Source organism: Chiloscyllium plagiosum, chromosome 10 (genome assembly GCF_004010195.1).
Source record: "Chiloscyllium plagiosum isolate BGI_BamShark_2017 chromosome 10, ASM401019v2, whole genome shotgun sequence".
Lineage (NCBI taxonomy): Eukaryota > Metazoa > Chordata > Chondrichthyes > Orectolobiformes > Hemiscylliidae > Chiloscyllium > Chiloscyllium plagiosum.
The window spans coordinates 39,891,154-39,910,762 of NC_057719.1; the positions used below are offsets into that span (position 1 = coordinate 39,891,154).

The 19,609-nt window shown below is 40.6% G+C and overlaps 1 protein-coding gene across 7 annotated transcripts in view; it reads left to right on the forward strand.

Moving 5' to 3' along the window:
* Positions 1-19,609, forward strand: part of klc1a (kinesin light chain 1a) — a 102,818-nt gene that overhangs the window by 16,767 nt on the left and 66,442 nt on the right. For all 7 annotated transcript variants that reach the window (XM_043697512.1, XM_043697511.1, XM_043697514.1 and 4 more), the window contains exon 2: positions 15,991-16,252. In XM_043697512.1, the coding sequence (XP_043553447.1) occupies positions 15,992-16,252 (261 nt within the window). In that variant the 5' untranslated portion in view covers position 15,991. The remainder of the gene's footprint in view (positions 1-15,990; positions 16,253-19,609) is intronic.

The following is a 19,609-nucleotide window of genomic DNA, read 5'->3' on the forward strand; positions in this document are numbered from 1 at the left end:
CCAGGTACACTACATCCACTGGATCTCCCTTGTCCATCTTCAGAGTTACATCCTCAAAACATTCCAGAAGATTAGTCAACATGATTCCCTCTTCATAAATCCATGCTGACTCTGACCTATCCTGTTACTACTATCCAGATGTGTCGTAATTTCATCCTTTATAATAGACTCCAGCATCTCCACTGAGGCTGAGGTCAGACTAACTGGTCTATAATTTCCTGCTTTCTCTTTCCCACCTTTCTTAAAAAGTGGTACAACATTAGCCACCCTCCAATCAGCAGGAACTGATCCCGAATCTATCGAACTCTGGAAAATAATCACCAATGCATCCACGATTTCTCGAGCCACCTTGTTCAGTACCCTGGGATGTAGATCATCAGGCCCCGGGGACTTATAAACCTTCAGACCTAACAGTCTCTCCAACACCAATTCCTGGCAAATATAAATTCCCTTCAGCCACTGTTACCTCAGGGAGATTGCTTGTGTCTTCCCCAGTGAACACAGATCTGAAGTACCAATTCAATTCTTCTGCCATTTGTTTGTTCCCTGTAATATATTCCCCTGTTTCTGTCTTCAAGGGCCCAATTTTAGTCTTAACAATTTTTTTGCCTTTCACATACCTAAGAAAGCTTTTACTATCGTCCTTTATATTTTTGGCCAGTTTACCTTCGTACCTCATTTTTCTCTGCGTATTTCCTTCTTAGTAATCCTCTGTTCTTTAAAAGCTTCCCAGTCCTCCGTTTTCCCACTTATCTTTGCTATGTTATACTTTTTCTCTTTTAACTTTATATGTTCATTAACTTCCCTCATCAGCCACGTCCACCCATGCCTCTTCCTAGGGTTTTTCTTCCTTTGTGGAATGAACTGAGTCTGCATCTTCTGCATTATACACAGAAATATCCACCATTGTTCCTCCACTGTCATCCCTGCTAAGGTATTGCACCATTGACCTTTGGCCAGCTCCTCCCTCATAGCTCCATAGTTCCCTTTATTCAACAGAAATATTGTCACTTCCGATTGTACCCTCTCCCTCTCAAATTGCAGGTTGAAGCTTATTGTATTATGGTCACTATGTCTCAATGGCTCTTTCATTTCGAGATCCCTGATCAATTCTGGTTCGTTGCACAATACCAGATCCAGAATTGCCTTCTCCCTGGTAGGCTCCAACACCAGTTGCTCTAAGAATCCATTTCGGAGGCACTCCACAAAGTCTCTTTCTTGATTCCAATACTATCCTGATTCTCCCAGTCTACCGGCATGTTGAAATCCCCCATAATAACTGTAGTAACACCTTTGTGACAGGCCAATTTCAGCTTCTGATTCAACTTACATCCGACATCCAGACTACTGTTTGGGGGCCTGTAGATAACTCCCAAGAGGGTCTTTTTACCCTTAGTATTTCTCAGCTCTATCCACACTGACTCTACATCCCCTGATTCTAGGTCCCCCCGCGCAAGGGACTGAATATTCATCCCTTACCAACATGGCCACCCCACCCCCTCTGCCCATCAGTCTGTCCTTACTACACAGACCTACAGAGAGAGAGTGACTGAAGGTGAGATGTGTAGTGATTGTAACAAGGTCAGCCATGTGTTATTTCACTCAACCTTACAGCATGATGCCTTTCCGAGTTTTCTGCCTCATTAATACAGTTGTCTTTCTTGACTTCTCTTGTTCTAACTTTCCTTTCAATTTCCTTTTTTTGTCTCCTCCCCCCCCCCCCCCCCCCCCCCACCCCGCTACTTATTTTAAATGTAGCTGTGTTGCAGTAGCAAACCTGCCAGCCAGAATGCTGGTCCCTAACTTAAGGTGCAAACCGTCTCTCTTGTATAATTTATGCTTACCACAAAACATATCCCAGTGATCCAAGAACTTAAATCCTTGCTTCCTGCACCAGTTCCCCAGCCACACGTTCAAGTCCATTATCTCCCTGTTTCTGGCCTCACCAGCTCAAGGAACTGGAAGCAAACCGGAGATAACCACCCTGGACGTCCTGCTTTTCAGCCTTCTCCAAAGTCCCGCTGTAGTATGTTCCTCCTCTTCTTCCCGACATCATTTGTGCTGACATGTGCCACCACCTCTGGCTCTTCACCTTCGTCCTTGAGGATTTACTGCACTCTGTCTGTGATGTCTTTAACCCTGGCAACAGGAAGGCAACACATCATCCTTAAGTCCCCCTGCTGCCACAAAAACCCTGATCAGTTCCTCTCACTATAGAGTCCCTTATTACCACGGCTCTGTGCGATGTCCGACTCTTCTGCTCTGCCTCCACGCCAACTTTTGATTGACAGACCTGGCCGCCTCGCGGACTGGCAGTGTCATCTGTCTACTGTTTCCAAAAGATTCAACTTGTTCCTGACAGGTACTTCCCCCGGGGTCTCTTGAACCTGTCTCCTCTCTGCCTTCCTTATCGTCTGCTCTCTTCTGCTCTTTTCTGGTATGGTCGGTGTAATAACCTCGCTGAAGGTCTTGTCCAGAAAGATCTCGTTCTCTCGGATGAACCTAAGGTCCTCGAGTTCTTTCATCAGTGCTGCAATATGCTCTATCAGTATCTGAATGTGCACACACTTTCCACACTTATACGAGCCAGACACACCAGAGTCGTTGACCTCCCACATCAAGCATGTAGCACACTGAACCAGCTTGGCAGTCATGCCTTCACCCTCTTCAACTGTGGCGTAATCACTTCACTCAACCTCCTTGTCAAAGACTTCTGAGCTAAAGCCTCACTCTTCAATCCACAGGAACTTCCTTGGACCCTCTTTTTGGGGCAAGTCTGTGGACTTTTAATTTAGGTTAGAGGAGGAGGGAGTGTGGGAGGGAGGCCCTACTTTGTAGGACCTAGGGTCTAGAACACACCCTCTTAAATAACAATCACTTACCTTCCCGACCGGCTTTGCACTCCGACTTCACTTCCGCCCAGCTACCGCCGCTCTCTGCTGCAAAAAATTCAAGTTGTGTCCAAAGGATTCTAAACAATGAAATTTCATGTTGAATTTAGTTCGGCATATATTTTTCACATACCTTGCATTCAGATTGTTGGATCATTTTTAAAAGTACTCAATGCATATTGCAGTAATTGACTGCAGTTACCAAGGCCCTAAGGTCTGGAATTACCTTACTAAATACATTTCTGCTTCTCTCCCTCTTTTAAACCTCTCCCTAAAAGCTGCCTTCATCTATACTAATTTTTTTAATATGTGGCTCAATGTCCAATTTTGCCTTATTTTATTCCTGTGGTGTACCTTGGAGTCAAGCAAGTGCAGGTTAGGCTTGGTTGTGAAAGTCCCTAATAACATCCCTGTTGATCAAAACTGATGCACAGGATGTGTAGTTCTAAAATGGTGTGCTCTTTTTGAACATCTTTGTAATAATTCATGATATTTGGGGAAGCTGAGACAGCTTCTGCTTTGAATAACATTATTTGAAGAGTCATATTAGAAGTGAATATAGAATAACATTCCACAAATAATAGATAATCAAGGGCCCTAAGGGGGCCCAGTAACTATTGCTAGAGAAAATGTGCAACAGTTTTTGTCAGGAATTTGATATTAGGAAGATTGAGAATAGTTAGAATATCTAGAAATAGCATGAGGTTTGGGGTCCAGGACCTAGGTCTAGAATTGATTCAGCAATCTCTTTCCTTAAAATACTTTATAGATTATGGTGTAGTATTGGAAGATTAATGGAACTTTTTCTTCTGACCATTTAGCTAAACTTAGTACTTGAATATGAAACTAAATAGTGCCAGTAAAATGACTGGATTACCAGATCATTTTAAATAACTTCTTTAAAAGATGGAAATGAATAACTGTGAATATTTTATAGGAAATCACTGTTTATTTAATCTAGTTAAGAGCTTGCTGATCACTTAGAAATCTTACTCATGCATGAGAGTTGTTACACATGAAACATTCTATTGATAAATTAGACATCTTCTGAAATCAATAATATTATCTCAGGCCTTGGAGCCAAAATATTTCGCCAGTCACTGAATGGTAAGTAGGCTGATATATTATTGTTAGCTGGTTCAGATTCCGAAGAGACCTTAGAGGCAGGAAGTAGTGTAGATAATGGTGCTGATTGTGGGTTATTTCCTCATTGATAGTTATCTGCAGTCCTCCAATGTTCAGCCTGTTAACACAACAGAATGTACTGTTCTGTTACCATGGAAAAGTGAATCTCTAGAGAGTACTTCTTTATAATTTGTGTGTTTTTGCATAATTCCCTTTATTTACCCCATTTTTTCCATTGGCATTTTCTGTTTCACCAGTGTATGAATTCTAGCACACTTGTCTTTGTTACTGGACTCTGCTCACCACGTGCCAGCCATGGTTACTGTGCTCAATCCTCACTTAAAGTATATTGCTAATCCTTTGCTGTAGCTGGGGCAAAATGCTTAAACTCCCTCCCTACCAGCACAGTAGGCATATACACTTTTATTGTTGACTTCTCAATGACCATTAGAAAGGGCAGTAAGTACTAACCTTGGCAGTTATCTCTATAGCTCATGAATTTAAAAAAAAGTTTGAAATTGGGATCATTTGTGATATGAAAAGGAGCTTAGAAGTGGTGTTTCCATATGTGTGCTGCCAAATTTCTAAGTGGGCCCTGTAGGAGATCGCCTTGCTGTCGTCCCTGTGGTGGGATTAAGGCAGGATTGTTTCCAACCGGTGACTCCAGACCACCTCCCACCGTCTGGTGGAGGGGTTGGGAGTCGGAGGCGATGAACTGGAAGACACAATATTGTTGCCATAAAGACATGCATAGTCAAACGGCAGCAGAGAGGCACAGTGCAGGTTTCGTATCCTCTTGTTCCTCAGAGGACAGGAGTACACGGTGAGCCTCCTACAAGAAACCTACACTCCTCCAGGAGATAAAGCCACATGGCTCCTGCAGTGGCAGGGCATGACCTACATCTGTTACCTGGACCCTCATTCTGGTGAGGTGGCTATCTTGTTGGCAGTCTCTTCACCTACAGATCTTCAGGTTCAAGCAGTATGTCCCAGGCTGTTTGCTCCAACTCTCGGTTTGGTTTTGGGTTGCAATGCTTCACTTTGTGAATGTAGTCACATATCAGCTGGGGCCTGAGCAGATGTGCTTCTTTGAACTCCTCTTAGCTCTTTTGATGAAGGTTAAATCATTCTCCTTAGGGGAGATTTTAATTGCCCTAAAGGGACCCTGAAGATGCCTAGATGAACTCTACATTGTTGGGGAAGTAGATCCTCCACAAGGAGTAACTGGAGTAAATGTTCAGGACTACTGGTCAATCTGTGACAGATGGCCCCCTGTCAGAGGAGCTCCAGTGCTCAGCTCCTCTACCTGGGAGTCTATCTTGCCAACTTACTAGCCAGAATTCCTTGGCATGGCAAAGATGGACTCCCAAGATGAAAAAATAGTTGTAATTCTTGCATTTGTGTTGCCCGTGTTTGATTTATTTTTGTGATTGTAAAACGGTCTTCAGATTTTTGCTAACAAAATACTAATTGTTTTAAATATGCATTTTGAACGCATTGTATGTAAAGCCTTCATGTTTCTCTTTTCATGGTCGGATAACACTGTTTAAATGATGTGAATCTTGGTTTATAAAGTTAAAAATCACAACACCAGGTTATTGTTCAGCAGGTTCATTTGGAAGTACAAGCCATTGGACCACTTCCTTTGACCAGTACCTAGTGGGGCAGGATCATAGGACACAATTTATAATAAAAAATCAATATACCTGTAATGCAAATTCACCCCATAGATGTGTATGTGTGTACTTGATAGTGTGTGTGAGAGTGTGACAGAGTGTATGTCTGAGAGAGAGTGTGTGTGTGAGAGTGAGTGTAGGCATGTGTCTCAGAGAGAGCGTGTGTATGAGGGTCTGCGTGAGCGTGTGAGAGAGATCATGTATAAGAGTATGTGTGAGAGTTGTGTATAGTGTGGTGGGGTTCATGTCACACTACAGGTGACTCAAGATCCTGGTTGAGGCCATTCTCGTGGGTACTGAACTTGGCTATTAGCATTTGCAGGTACATTTTATTTTGTTCAAAAAGCGCACAACCTGCAGGCAGTCAGTCCATGTGACATTTTATAAATTCCTACTTTGGAAATAGAACCAGTCTGACTCATGGTTGGAATACAGACAGACTCTAACCTCATTGTTTGAGCTGAGATGTCACCTTTTTTTAATAAAACCTTAGGTTATCTCAAGAATGTGACTTGAAAGAAGTTCTGGAATTTACATATTAATGAATCGAAACCTGCAACCCATTCTATGTGATTAAAACTTAACAGCAATCTAGGTTTGTTCAACACATTGCATCAATTAATGACACTTTGATTTTTTTACTATAAATTCTGTCTTCTATGATCCTGCTCCACTCGCTACCTGACGAAGGAGCACTGCCCCGAAATTTGTACTTCCAAATAAACCTGTTGGACCATAATCTGTTGTTGTGTGATTTTTAATTTTGCCCATCCCAGTCCAACACTGACTCCTCCACATCTTGGTTTACAAAAAAAAAGTGCCAATGTTACATGTTGTATGGTGGCCAGGATAACTAAATAATTTCAGTGATTCAATCTGATGAGTCAATTTTCAGTACATAAACTACATAAAATTTGCAAGTCAAACCCAAGTACTGATTACATTTAGGAGAAAGTGAAGACTGCAGATGCTGGAGATGATGTGGTGCTGGTCAGGTAGCATCTGAAGATTGAGGCTTGTGAAACAAGGGGTGGGGCAATAAATGGGAGGGTGGTGGGGCTGGGAGGAAGGTAGCTGAGATTGCAATGGGTAGATGAAGGTGGGAGTAATGGTGGATAGATCGGAGAGGAGGGTGGAGCAGCTTGGTGGGAAGGAAGATGGACATATCATGAGGGCGGTGCTGGTTTGGAAGGTTGGATCTGGGATAAGATGGCGGGGGAGGGGAAATGAAGAAACTGGTGAAATCCACATTGATGCAGTGTTGTTGGAGGGTCCCAAGGCGGAAGATGAGGTGGTTAAGGTGTGGTGACGGAGGAGACCCAGGACGTGAGTGTCTGTGAAGTGGGAGGGGGAGTTGAAGTGTTTGGCCACTGGGCAGTAACCAACCCCACTGTCCCGTGGCCAACCACTTCAACTCCCCCTCCCATTCCGCAGACATGCACATCCTGGGCCTCCTCCATGGACACTTGGAGGAAGAACGCCTCATCTTCCGCCTGGGAACCCTCCAACCACACTGTATCAATGTGGATTTCACCAGGTTCCTCATTTTCCCCCTCACTACCCCACCTTATCCCAGATCCAACTTTACAACCTCGCACTACCCTCATGACCTGTCCTACCTGTCCATCTTCCTTAACAACTGTCTGCTCTGACCTATCACTATTAATCCCAGCTTCATCTACCTATCGAGCTCCTAGCTACCATCCCCCCCACCCCCCTCCCATTATCTCTCCACCCACTCTCAAGCCCATTTCTGATGAAGGGCTTTTGCCCGAAACGTTGATTCTCCTGCTCTTCGGTTGCTGCCTGACCTGCTGTGCTTTTCCAGCACCACATTCTCAACTACTGATTACATTTGCCAGGTTGCAGATCAAGCATTTTTTAAAAAACGATTTTTTTCTATTCCTTCAGTTCAGAGATATCGTTGCACATGTCTGGAGCAGATGGGACTTGAACCCAGCTCTCTCAGGACTAGGGATGCTACCAATGCACCACAATAGGGCCCCTATTTTTGGTGGACCTTAGCACTGAACCCTCTCAGACAATTTATGCTTAAATGAGGTAAAGGAGCTTCACTCCTATGTGCTAAAAATTGCTGAGTTTTTCCAAGCACTAGCATTATCTTATTTCCAGTTGATGCACTCTTCAAAGCTTTAACTAATCTAATAGTCTGTCAAAGTATCGATTTCTATTTTTAACTTAAATTTCTTTGTTGCTGTCGTATATTTTTGTCTCTCTAGCTCTGTCTTGTGGTAATATTAATTATTTATTTTACTTGATAGGAATATTGGCAAACATACCCTCTAAGTACATGGCCTCTCAACTCCTATACTTGGTGTTTTAACCAAAAGAGGAAAGATACCAAATGCCACCTTCATTATCCTATTTACTTGTGACTTTACTTTCAAGGAGCTATCAACCTGCACTCCACGGTCTCTTTGTTCAGCAACACTCCACAGGACCTTACCATTAAGTTTATAAATCCTGCCCTAATTTGCCTTTCCAAAATGCAGCACCTCACATTGATCTAAATTAAACTCCATCTGCCGCTCCTCGGCCTATTGGCCCATCTGATCAAGATCCCATTGTACTCTGTGGTAACCTTCTTCACTGTCCACTACACCTCTATTATTGGTGTCATCTGCAAACTTACTAACTATAACTCTTACGTTCACATCTAAATCATTTATATAATTGACAAAAAGCAGTGAACCCGGCATCGATCCTCGTGATATGCCACTGGTCACAGGCCTCCAGTCTGAAAGGTAATCTTTCACCACCACCACTCTCTGTCTTCTACCTTTGAGACTGCTCTGTATCCAAATGGCTAGTTCTCCCTGTATTCTAATCTTGCTTACCAGTCTACCATGAGAAACCTTGTTAAACGCCTTACTGAAGTCCATATTGATCACATCCATTGCTTTGCCCTCATCAATCCTCTACTCAGCAATAAAAATGGAAGCAAAGCAAGTTTGTCTGTGGCAATCATTGTGATACTTCACTAATTTCCACAACAAGTTTTAAAAAAAAAATGTAGGTATTTTTAAAATGGGATTGTCACTTATCTTTCATACTTGGTGTATTTGCAATTAATATGACTTTCATGTTGAAGTAATTATGGCAGCATGTTGAATTCAAGAAAAGCCCCACACATCTTTATTTACATCTTGTCCCACAAATCTAAAGCCTTCTCTCCCGTGCCATTTTCCTGGCCAGGCATTCATCTGCCTTATCCTTCTATTTCTGTAGTTGCTTGCTTGTGATACTGGAAGTAATCCAGAGATTACTACATTTTTGAGGCTTTTCTTGCTAATTTTCTATGTAGCTCCCTATATTCTGATTGCAGGATCACATTCCCTTCCCACCTATATTATTGATACCAACATTGCTAATGACTGTGGTTGTTATCCCTCCCCAGAAAAATGTCTTGTAGCTGCTCTGTGAGATCCTTGACCCTGTCAACAGGAAGGCAACATGCAATGCTAAAGTCACAATTACAAACACTGAAATGTCAGCTTGTTCCCTTAAGTAATGAATCCTCCACTTCTCCTTTGTTCTTCTTCCCCTGCTGTACAGATGAGCTTGCTAGCAGTGCTACAAACATGGCTCTAAAGGCATTCCCCTGAGGATCCCGTGCTCTAATCAGTTTCTGAAATGGAAAATCAGTTTGTGAGTGGGATGTCAGTGGATCCCTGCATCTTCCTATTTCTCTTGAACTGCCTTCAGTTGCCTTCTTTCCTCTAAACTCCAAAGCTGCAGTGTGACCACCTCTCTAAACATGCTATCTACTTAACTCTTAGCCTTGCAGATGTGCCACAGTGTTTTTAATCAATTGAGATTTTGAACTTGTATTTCTTCAGCTGCAAGCACTTGTACTTCCCACATATTACAAGTCACACATTTCTCTTAAACTGTGCTGCCATGTTTTGAGTTTAAACTTGATTTTTCTTAATCAGTTTTAAACTTCCTTTATGCTAACTTTAATTCCTTGCCTTACTTTACTTTATTATATTACTTTATTAGATTGGCCTTGACTTTCACTTGTTCCTGTTGTTTCTCAATTAATCTGCTTTTCCAAAAAACGTTTTTGAAATCACAAACAAATCAATCCGCTACTTCCCTGTGATTTCACAACTTGATTTTCTCCCCATAATTATCAGTTCCCTAAAGCTGCAGGTATAAAACCATGCCTCCTGTCTTGCTGCTGGGTTGAAGCTGAAAGATTGGGTCCCTGATTCTTGGCCTTATATCCTCTCCCTGCTTCCTTTCTTGTTGCTGTGTTTAAGTTAACTAGTTGCCTGGAAGAACAAAATAATAGAAATGCAAAAGGGTTAAAAAGAGAAGTTTGTATTGGGTGAGAGGTTATGTTCTGTTTTGAGCACATTTAAAAAAAATATAAATTAAGCAAGCTGGTTGCAAAACAATATAACTACTTCCAATAATGTTTAGAACCCCTCTAAAATGGCCTCATAAGGTACTCATTTTTATTACAGAAATGTCAAATGAATGAAATTGCCACCACTTTGAATTAGCCTAGGCTCTGGAAGTGCCAGAGGCAGCCATGTTGATCCTGCAACGTTATCCTTGTTGTCTTTTGGGGCTTAGGCAAAATTGGGACAGCAGATGGACGACTAGTTGAACAACAGCTTAGCTTAATCGTATTCCTGTTTCCGCACTGTTTAAATGGCCAGAATCTTGGATGTGCCTTAATATTAACACTATGTATCTACCTACACAATATGGACTACAGAGGTTCGACAAGGCAGTTCACAGCACCATCTAAAGAACAATTAGTAGTGAGCAATAAATACTCGACTTGGTAAACTAGGTACTTTGTGTAATTTTTTTAAAAAGATTACATTTGGTTTGCTGGCTAAAAGAGTTTAAACCTCTTGTTAACTGAAAGATCCTTAATGTTGAGTTATGCTTTTGCGAGAGCGCAACTAAGAAGAGTTCCAAGTTCAAGACTCCAGAATAAAAGCATCATAGAACCATTACAATTCTGAGCAAAGATGTCTACGTCCATGATGCTGACATTAATTTTCAAATCCTTTCTAGCCACAGGAGAGGTACCAGAGAACTAGAGGACAGCTAATGTGATATCATTAATCATGAAGGATCGTAGGATAGACTAGGGAGCTATAATTTCAGCAGTAGAAAATCTTTTGGAAAATTTTCTTAGGGATAGAATTCATCTCTATCTGGAGAGACGAGGATTAATCCATAATGGTAAGCATGTCATATTCGATGGTGATAATTTCTGCCAGGTTTGATGGAGTTGTGAGGAGGTAACAAATTGTGTAGATGAAGGTAGTATAATTGATTTCACATGGACTTTTGATGTGTTTCATGAGAGATTGGTCAAGAAGACATGAGCCCATGGTATCCAGTGCAATTTAGCAAATTGGATGCAAATTGATTTAGTGGCAAGAGGCAGAGGATGACATATGAAGGTTGTGCTTGTGACTGAAAATCTGTGACCAGTGGCATGCTGCAGGGAATAATGCTGTTTGTGGTGTATATTAATAATCTAGAAATGAATGTAGGAGACTTGATCAGTAAATTTGCAGTTTGCATGAAAACTAATGTAGTAACTAGCAAGGAGGAAAGCCTTAGAATACAGAATGATATAGGTTGGCTGGTCAAATGGGCAGAATGGTGGCAAATGGAAATTAATCCATAAAAATGGAGATGATGCACTTGAGAGGTCTGATAAGATCCGGAGTACATAAGGAATGGTAGGATCCAACGAAGTAGAGAGGATCAGAAGAATCTTGGTGTGCATCTTAATAGATCCTTGATGGCAATGGGATACATGAGTAATGTGAATGAAGACAAATGGTATACTTGCCTTTATTAAATGAGGGATTGAATACAAAAATTGGGAGATTATGATGGATAAGACATTAGTTAGGCCACATGTGGAGTGCTATATGCAGTTCTGGTCACCACTCGTTAGGAAAGATGTGAATGCAGTAGAGAGGGTACAGAGAAGATTCACCAGGATGTTACCTCGGTTAGAATGTTGCATTGAAAGAGGCTGGGGTTGTTCTCTTTTGTGCAGAGAAGGCTGACAGGGGCCTGATTTGAGATGTACACAAGTAAGGGACATAGGCAGGGTAGATATAAATAAAATTTTCACTTAATAGAGGAGTAAGTGACCAGGGTGTGTAGATTTAAGGAAAAATGTTTTTGTCCAGAGAGTGGAGGATATAAGGTTGGTAGAAGGAGGAATTATCACAACATTCAAAAGTATTTAAGTGAACACCTGAAATGCTCTAGCATACAAGGCTACAGAACATATGCTGGAAATTGGGGCTAGAGTGGACAGGTATTCAATGACTAGCATGAACATGATGCATTGAAGGGCCTCACTTGTTGGATTGAGCACAGTTGGGAGAACTTTGAGAAGAGAACCTTGCCAAATATAAGTGGAAGGCCCAAAAACAGCTCAACCTTTATACAAACCCTTTGTACAGACCTTGGACAAAGTGGTCAATCCTTTTTTTCGTATTGAGGATGGAAGTCAGATGAGAAAACAGTTAGGAAGTTTGGTTTAGAAAATAAGTACTTCTTTACTGTACTTTTAATGTAACTGAACAGTTAGTTGTGATGCATTGATTTTTGTTCAGTAAAGTTATTTTGATTTAAAGTGTTTCACAATACTGGTTCTTTTTATGAGGTTACTATGCCCTTAAGCTTTTTTCAGAGAAGTTCTAATGACCCAAGATTCCAACTAGGTTGGGTTTGAAAGTTTTATCTGGGGCCCTTTGGTTTACTCTAACAGATAACACCTCCAAACTAAGACTTTCATGTCTTAAAAGAAACTAGTATAATCAAAGGGGAGTGGACAGCTAGCTGTGTAGCTGGCTTTCATTTAGATGGAGTTTTTAAATTCAGTTTAGAACTTTAGTGAGTTCAGTTGCAGCAGGAGATGTGTGATAAATGCTGCTGAGCACTCTCTCTCTCTGACTTCACAAGCTGTAAGCTGTCTGTTTTTACTGTTTGTGCTAAGGGATGAGTGTTTTGGGACTCTTGCAAGTATTTTTGGAACAGCATCATTAAGTCGTGTTTGGATAGGATAAGTTATCCGGTATTTGGTTTCCTGTTTTTGTGTTTCATTCCGTAATTTTGTAAATAAATTTTGTTTGTTTAGAACTTGGCAGTAGGTAGGATTGTGAAGAGGGCAATTGGTCTGCTTTCCTTTTATTGGTCAGTGCTTTGAGTATAGGAATTGGGAGGTCATGATGCAGCTGTACAGGACATACTGCATGCAATCCTGGTCTCTCTCTTATAGGAAGAATGTTGTGAAACTTGAAAGGGTTCAGAAAAGATTTACAAGGATGTTGTCAGGGTTGGAGGGTTTGAGCTGGGAGAGGCTGAATAGGCTGCGGCTGTTTCCCTGGAGTGTTGGAGCCTGAATGGTTTATAAAATCATGAGGGGCATGGATAGGGTATGCAGACAGTCTTTTCCCTGGGGCTGGGGAGTCCAGAACTAGGTTTAAGATGGGAGGGGAAAGATTTAAAAGGGATCTGAGGGACAGCTGTTTCTCACAGAGGGCGGTGCATGTGTGGAATGAGCTACCAGGAAGGTGGTGGATGCTGGTACAATTACAGCATTTAAAAGGTATCTGGATGGGTGCATGAATAGGAAGGGTTTCGAGGGATATGGGCCAAATGGGGCTACATTAATTTAAGATATCTGGTTAGCGTGGGCGAGTTGGGTCAAAAAGTCTCTTCCTGTGCTGTACAAGTCTATGACTGTATGAATTTATCACGAAACAAATGGCATGCACCCAGATAGTGGAGAAATTGCTCTCCTTCCTAAACACTCTTCATTCAAATGAAGAACCCATTGGTGATTATTAACATCATTTGTTTTCTGATCTTGTTCTACATTTGCCATTTATATCACGTGTGAAACTACTTGCAATGTTTATGATAATTGCCAGCAATCACCAAGCTATCACATCGAGCCTTTTAGCTTCTTATGTATCCAGGATGCTATGCGTGATGAAAGTTAAGGGTAAATAAACCCTGCCGAATTAATCTGTGGTACAGTTTTTAGAGAATCTGGCATTGATTGGAATGCTGATTTAGAATGTGACAATTTATGGATTTCTTGTGATTGAATTATTTTAACATCATCTCTACAAATGAACTGTTGTTATCTTCCCTTCGGAAAATGAATGAAACCAATCCTGAATATTCAGCTCACTCTCTAGTCCTGATAATTATTTTCCCTATAGTTATGCATCTATTTCATATCTATACTGTACAATATAGATATGTTCTGATGGTATTATAGGAAGCAATGAAAATCACTTTTTATATGTAGTCCAGTTCATCTGTTTTAGTTTCTTCAAGAGTGCAGCTGTTACAAAATGAACTTTTACTACATTCTGATGTGCGTGTTATACAATCAATCCACATTTCAATGGCCTAATCAAGTGCCACGTTTCCTGCTCTAATAATGAAGCAATTTGAGTTCCCTGTGATATCTGAGGCTTGTTTAGGCTTGGACTTAGTACTTGTTAAAATACAGATTTGAGACGGCCCTGAGAATCCCTTGTGGACTCAGATCTGTAAAGCCTCTCTCTTGGTTTATCTCAGAAAGTCTGGAATAAAAGCCTCTTACAAATAGTTTAGTTTAATTTTAGTCATCCCTTTTATTCACTAATAGCAGCACTGTTACAACATTACACTGATAGCTAAACTAACTAGGTTCTAATAACCGAGGAGAGTAGGGTACCAGCTTTTCAGGTGCCCCAGCAGGCTATTCCAATGTACTGATACAAAAGTTTACAAAACATAGCATGTTCTTAATTAGACAGATAACAGTGAAAGACAATAATTCGTAAGGAAGAGAAGTTAATTGACAGATCTGTGTGTGCTTGACTGATCACTTCTACTGGCATTGAGACCATCAGGTGGGAAAAACAAATCCAGCTGAGTTGGCATCTGGTGGCGAGATAAGTTCCTATAAAGAAGTACCAGTCTAAATTAAGTGGGAGATGTCATAAGGTAACCTTGCTCAGCTCGCATGTCTGATATAGTTGTTTTACGAAATGGCTTCTTAGCAAGGAGGGCAAACCTTTGACCATAAAATGGCTTCCCAACCGATTGTGTCAGAATCTCTTCAATGTTAGGTTTACAAGAATTTTAAGCTGGGAGCAGGTTCCTGCTTTTTATCTTAAGCACAGAATCATTCTGTACCTGAGGCTAAAATGTTACTGCAAGGTTGTATTTAAAATAATTTATTCGTTTCGAATTAAACATGCCTTCTTTTCAAGTTTCTGATTCAAATTCAAATAAAACATAAGGCCTGATTGGTTAGAATTGACAGTGGGGCAATCTGTAAGATCTGTAAAAACAGCAAGTAAGTTAAAGCTTTATTAATATTTCCTTTTACAGAGTTTGCATTTCATAACCTGTAATGGCTACTCAAAATCATCAAAAAGTCTCAAAATGCAATTAAATTCAATCCAAAGCAGATAAGCGCCGAGTTCATTTTCTACTGGATTCAACAGCCTCGGCACTAAAATGGCCTCTCTCTCTTTCTCGGGTCCTTTTGAACTCTCAAGTCAGGGTTTTGTAACAGCATAGATTTCTTTTCTCCCTGTGACTGCCCCACTTCCAAGGGGTAATAAGAAACTATTATAATTGGCAGCATTTAACCATTAATTACAAAGTTTTTGATAGTACCGAGTTTCGTTTCAGGGTCAGAATCAAACACTCATTAATTTCACAAGGGAATGGCTGTGAATGTTATCACCTGGTGTCCTGTTCACACATTCACAGATGCTAAGGCAAATGTTTTTAATTGTCTTACAGCATCCTATTATCACTTGGTGAGCCCAGGTGTCCCTATCTTTTGCATTTTTTAAGTTCTCTTCCCCCCCCCCCCCCCCCTTTTCTGAGCCTTCCTGCCTGTCTATTTTATAGTGCAATAAATGTGTTCTATAATTCAGCATTATGTTGTAGTCTAAATGTTTAAAGACAAGTTTTAAGACTATAGACTTTCTCTCACTCTTCACATTTATTTCGATCCCATAATCCTTTACATTTCATTTTAAATTGTGAAATGACTCTATATGACTGAGAGACCTCCATGGTATTTCAGCAATTGCTATGGATTAATTATCGCAAATCGATAATGTCTCCTCCCTGTTATAAAACTTGCATGTCACAAATTTTAGTCACATTCTTCAAATTTATCATTGCAGATTGCAAGGTTAATGCGTTAGTTGTTCAGACCATTTTAACATGTTTATTTCTACTTAATCTGTTTTTTTTAGGATGTATGACACCATGTCCACAATGGTGTATTTAAAGGAAGATAAACTGGAAAAGCTGTCACAAGAAGAGATTATTGGCAAGACAAAGCAAGTGATCCAAGGACTTGAAGCCTTAAAAAATGAGCACAACTCTATTTTGCATAGCCTGCTGGAAACCCTGAAATGTCTTAAGAAAGATGATGAGATGAACTTGGTTGAAGAGAAATCCAACATGATCCGCAAGTCTCTGGAAATGTTAGAACTTGGTCTCAGTGAGGCACAGGTAAACACTTCCAAACTTGTACATCAAGCTTTGTTTTGGTAAGGTACTTTGTACTACTCATGTTCTTGCCAATTTACCTCAACATTAAATGTTTCCATTGGCACTGTGGAGAGGCAACAATGCCTTTGAGAAGACATAATGCTTTACTACTGGTGAAGTACTAAATTCCTTCTCTATGCTTAAATGATATTTTTGGAAGTAAGCCAGTTATCTCAAGTGGAAACTAAATCTCAGGTTATTTAATATAATTTTCATTAATTTCCAGCATGTTTTAAACCCATGTAAGAAAGTGGAGTCGCAGTTAGGTAGGATAGTGAAGAAGGTGTTTGGTATGCTTTCCTTTATTAGCCAGAGTATTGAGTACCGGAGTTGGGAGGTCATGTTGTGACTGTACAGGACATTGGTTCGGCCACTGTTGGAATATTGCTTGCAATTCTGGTCTCCTTCCTATTAGAATGATGTTGTGAAACTCGAAAGGATTCAGAAAAGATTTACAAGGATGTTGCCAGAGTTGGAGGATTTGAACTATAGGGAGAGGTTGACTAGGCTGTTTCCCTTGAGCGTCGGAGGCTGAGGGGTGACCTTATAGAGGTGTATAAAATCATGAGGGGCATGGATAGGATAAAGAGACAAAGTCTTTTCCCTGATGTGGCAGAGTCCAGAACTAGAGGGCATAGGTTTAGGGTGAGAGGGAAAAGATATAAAAGAGACCGAAGGGGCAACGTTTTCATGCTGAGGGTAGTATGTGTATAGAATGAGCTGCCAGAGGAAGTGGTGGAAGCTTGTACAATTGCAACATTTAAAAGGCATTTGGATGGATATATGAAGAGGAAGGGATTGGAGAGAAATGGGGGCCACATGCTGGCAGGTGGGACTAGATTGGATTGGGATATTTGGTCGGCATGGATGAGTTGGACCGAAGTGTCTATTTCCATGCTGTACATCTCTATGATTCTTTTGCTGTTAAAACTCACCATGGCATGCTACTGAAACACAAGAATCATGAAAACCTTAAAACTGATTCACTCAGCATACAGCTTAACGAGGTGCAAGAGAAACATACTCCTGATGAAGAGCTTATGCTCAAATCGTTGATTCTCCTGCTCCTCGGATGCTGTTTGACCAGCTGTGCTTTTCCAGCACCATACTTTTTTTTTTGACTCTGATCATGCATCTGTAGTCCTTTTACTTCCTCTCACAAGACAAACATATGAGTCATGACCTTCAGGAGAGGAGAGGGAACAAGGAAGAAACTAGGTTTGGAAAAACATGAATTTAGATCTTCCTAACCACCTTTATCAGATCATCCATGTTACATGTAAGCTGCATAGAATTGTAGAATCCCTATAGTATGGAAGTAGGTGACCCTGCCTATTGAGTCCACACTGACCATCTGAAGAATATCCTACTCACCCTACTCTATCCCTGTAATCATGCATTTCCCGTATCTAATCCACCTAGTCTGCACATCCCTGGACACTACGGGCAACTTTGCATGGTCAATTCACTTAATCTACATGTCTTTGGACTGTGGGAGGAAACCGGAGCACCCAGCGGAAGCGGGGAGAATGTGCAAACTGCACAAAGTTGCCCAAGACTGGGATTAAACCTCGATCCCTGGCGCTGTGAGGCAGCAGTGCTAACCACTGAGCCACCATACTACCCCATGTACTAGATATTGCAATACCTACAAACAGCAGCTGAATCTTTGAGTTATAAAAGGCCACTTTCATAGTTTATTTCCCTACTGTGTGCAGATGCTATTAGACAGAATTTCTTTAGCAACCCAGCCTGATTCACTCACTGTCATCTTGGTTTGAACAAGATTTTCTTCTAAGAGTTCAAAGTCAACTATTCTGAGTTGGAGGCCATGGTGTGAGGTCTGACCCACTCTTGTCATTTGCTTTCTTCATTCCAAGCCTATCCTTGCACTCAGCCTGTAGGACCTCAAGACTATTTTTCTTTTTGTGTTGAGGAATATTTGCAACAATATAAATTGTTGACATTCTTTACCTTGGTTAATTTTTTTTCACTCATGGGATATTTTTCTCGATATTTGCACGACAGATGATATTTTTACTGCATATTAAAGCCCTTAGTATATATTTACAGATTCCTCCTTTGACTGTTATACTTTCAGATCATTGCAAATGCAAATAGGCATTCTGTTCAACAAGAAAGAAGGGAAATTCCATATTTGGAATTCTAACCTTGGGTACTTAGGAAGGCAGGTGCTCCCAAACTGCCTCAGTAATTTAAAATGTCATAATTCTTAACAAACCATACGTTTAACTCCAGTTCAAGCTAGAGAACAAACATCCAATATCAAGTGAAATGTAGCCAATTTTTTTTTTGGTGAAAAGTTATGACTGGAACTGGTTCGCAAGATTTCCTTCATAACCCATCATGGCATGTGACATTGTTAGTAATGATAACCAACCAGCTTGCATAACACTTTTCTGTACCCCATTTATATCAGCTTTTCACCATTATTATTCTCTTATTCATAACAGCAATCCTAATCAAGTCAGAGGAGTGCAAACTTATCTTTCTCATATTTCTTAAAAGATGAAAGATTGGCAATGGCCAAAGAGGCCTACATATATATTTTTAACTTACTTGTTTAGATGTATTATGATATACCTGTGGAGCAGGTGGAATTTGAATCTAGGATGCTGGCCCACACAAAAGGACACTAGCCCTACACCATGAGATCCTTAAGGGGCATAAGTTTATAAATAATTTGTAAGACACAAAGCTAATAAGCAGGTACAACAAGCAATTAGGAAGGCATACTGTATGCTGGCCTTTATCACAAGATGATGAGAGTACAAGACAAAGATGTTTTTCTTCAATCATATCAAACCTTGGTGAGAACATACAGGATTATTGTTGCTACCTTGGTTCCCCTTCCTTTAGGAAAAATAAACTTGCTATAGAGGCAGTGCAGCAGAGGTTCACGAGACTCATTTCTGCACTAACTGGACTGTCCTTTGAGGACAATGGTCTTACATTTTCTGGAGAGTGATGTAATTGGAATGTGAAATTATGTACAGAATGGATGCAGAAAAGATGTTTTTTTTTGGGGTTACATGATGAAGGAGGAGAATGAGGAGTAAAGGGGGCACAATCTCAGAATAATGGACAAGCCATTTTGGACTAAAATGAGGAAGACTATAATTCACTTGGATAGTGAATCTTTGGAACATTCTACTCCGATGTAATATGGTCATTGAATATGCTCAGCAGGTAAGCGGTGAATGTCCTATCCCATTCCTAAGTCTGATATTCTAAAGGTCCCCTAATCAACAGTTGCCATTATTGGCTTTGCTGTGATTTACTAAATTAGGAGACACG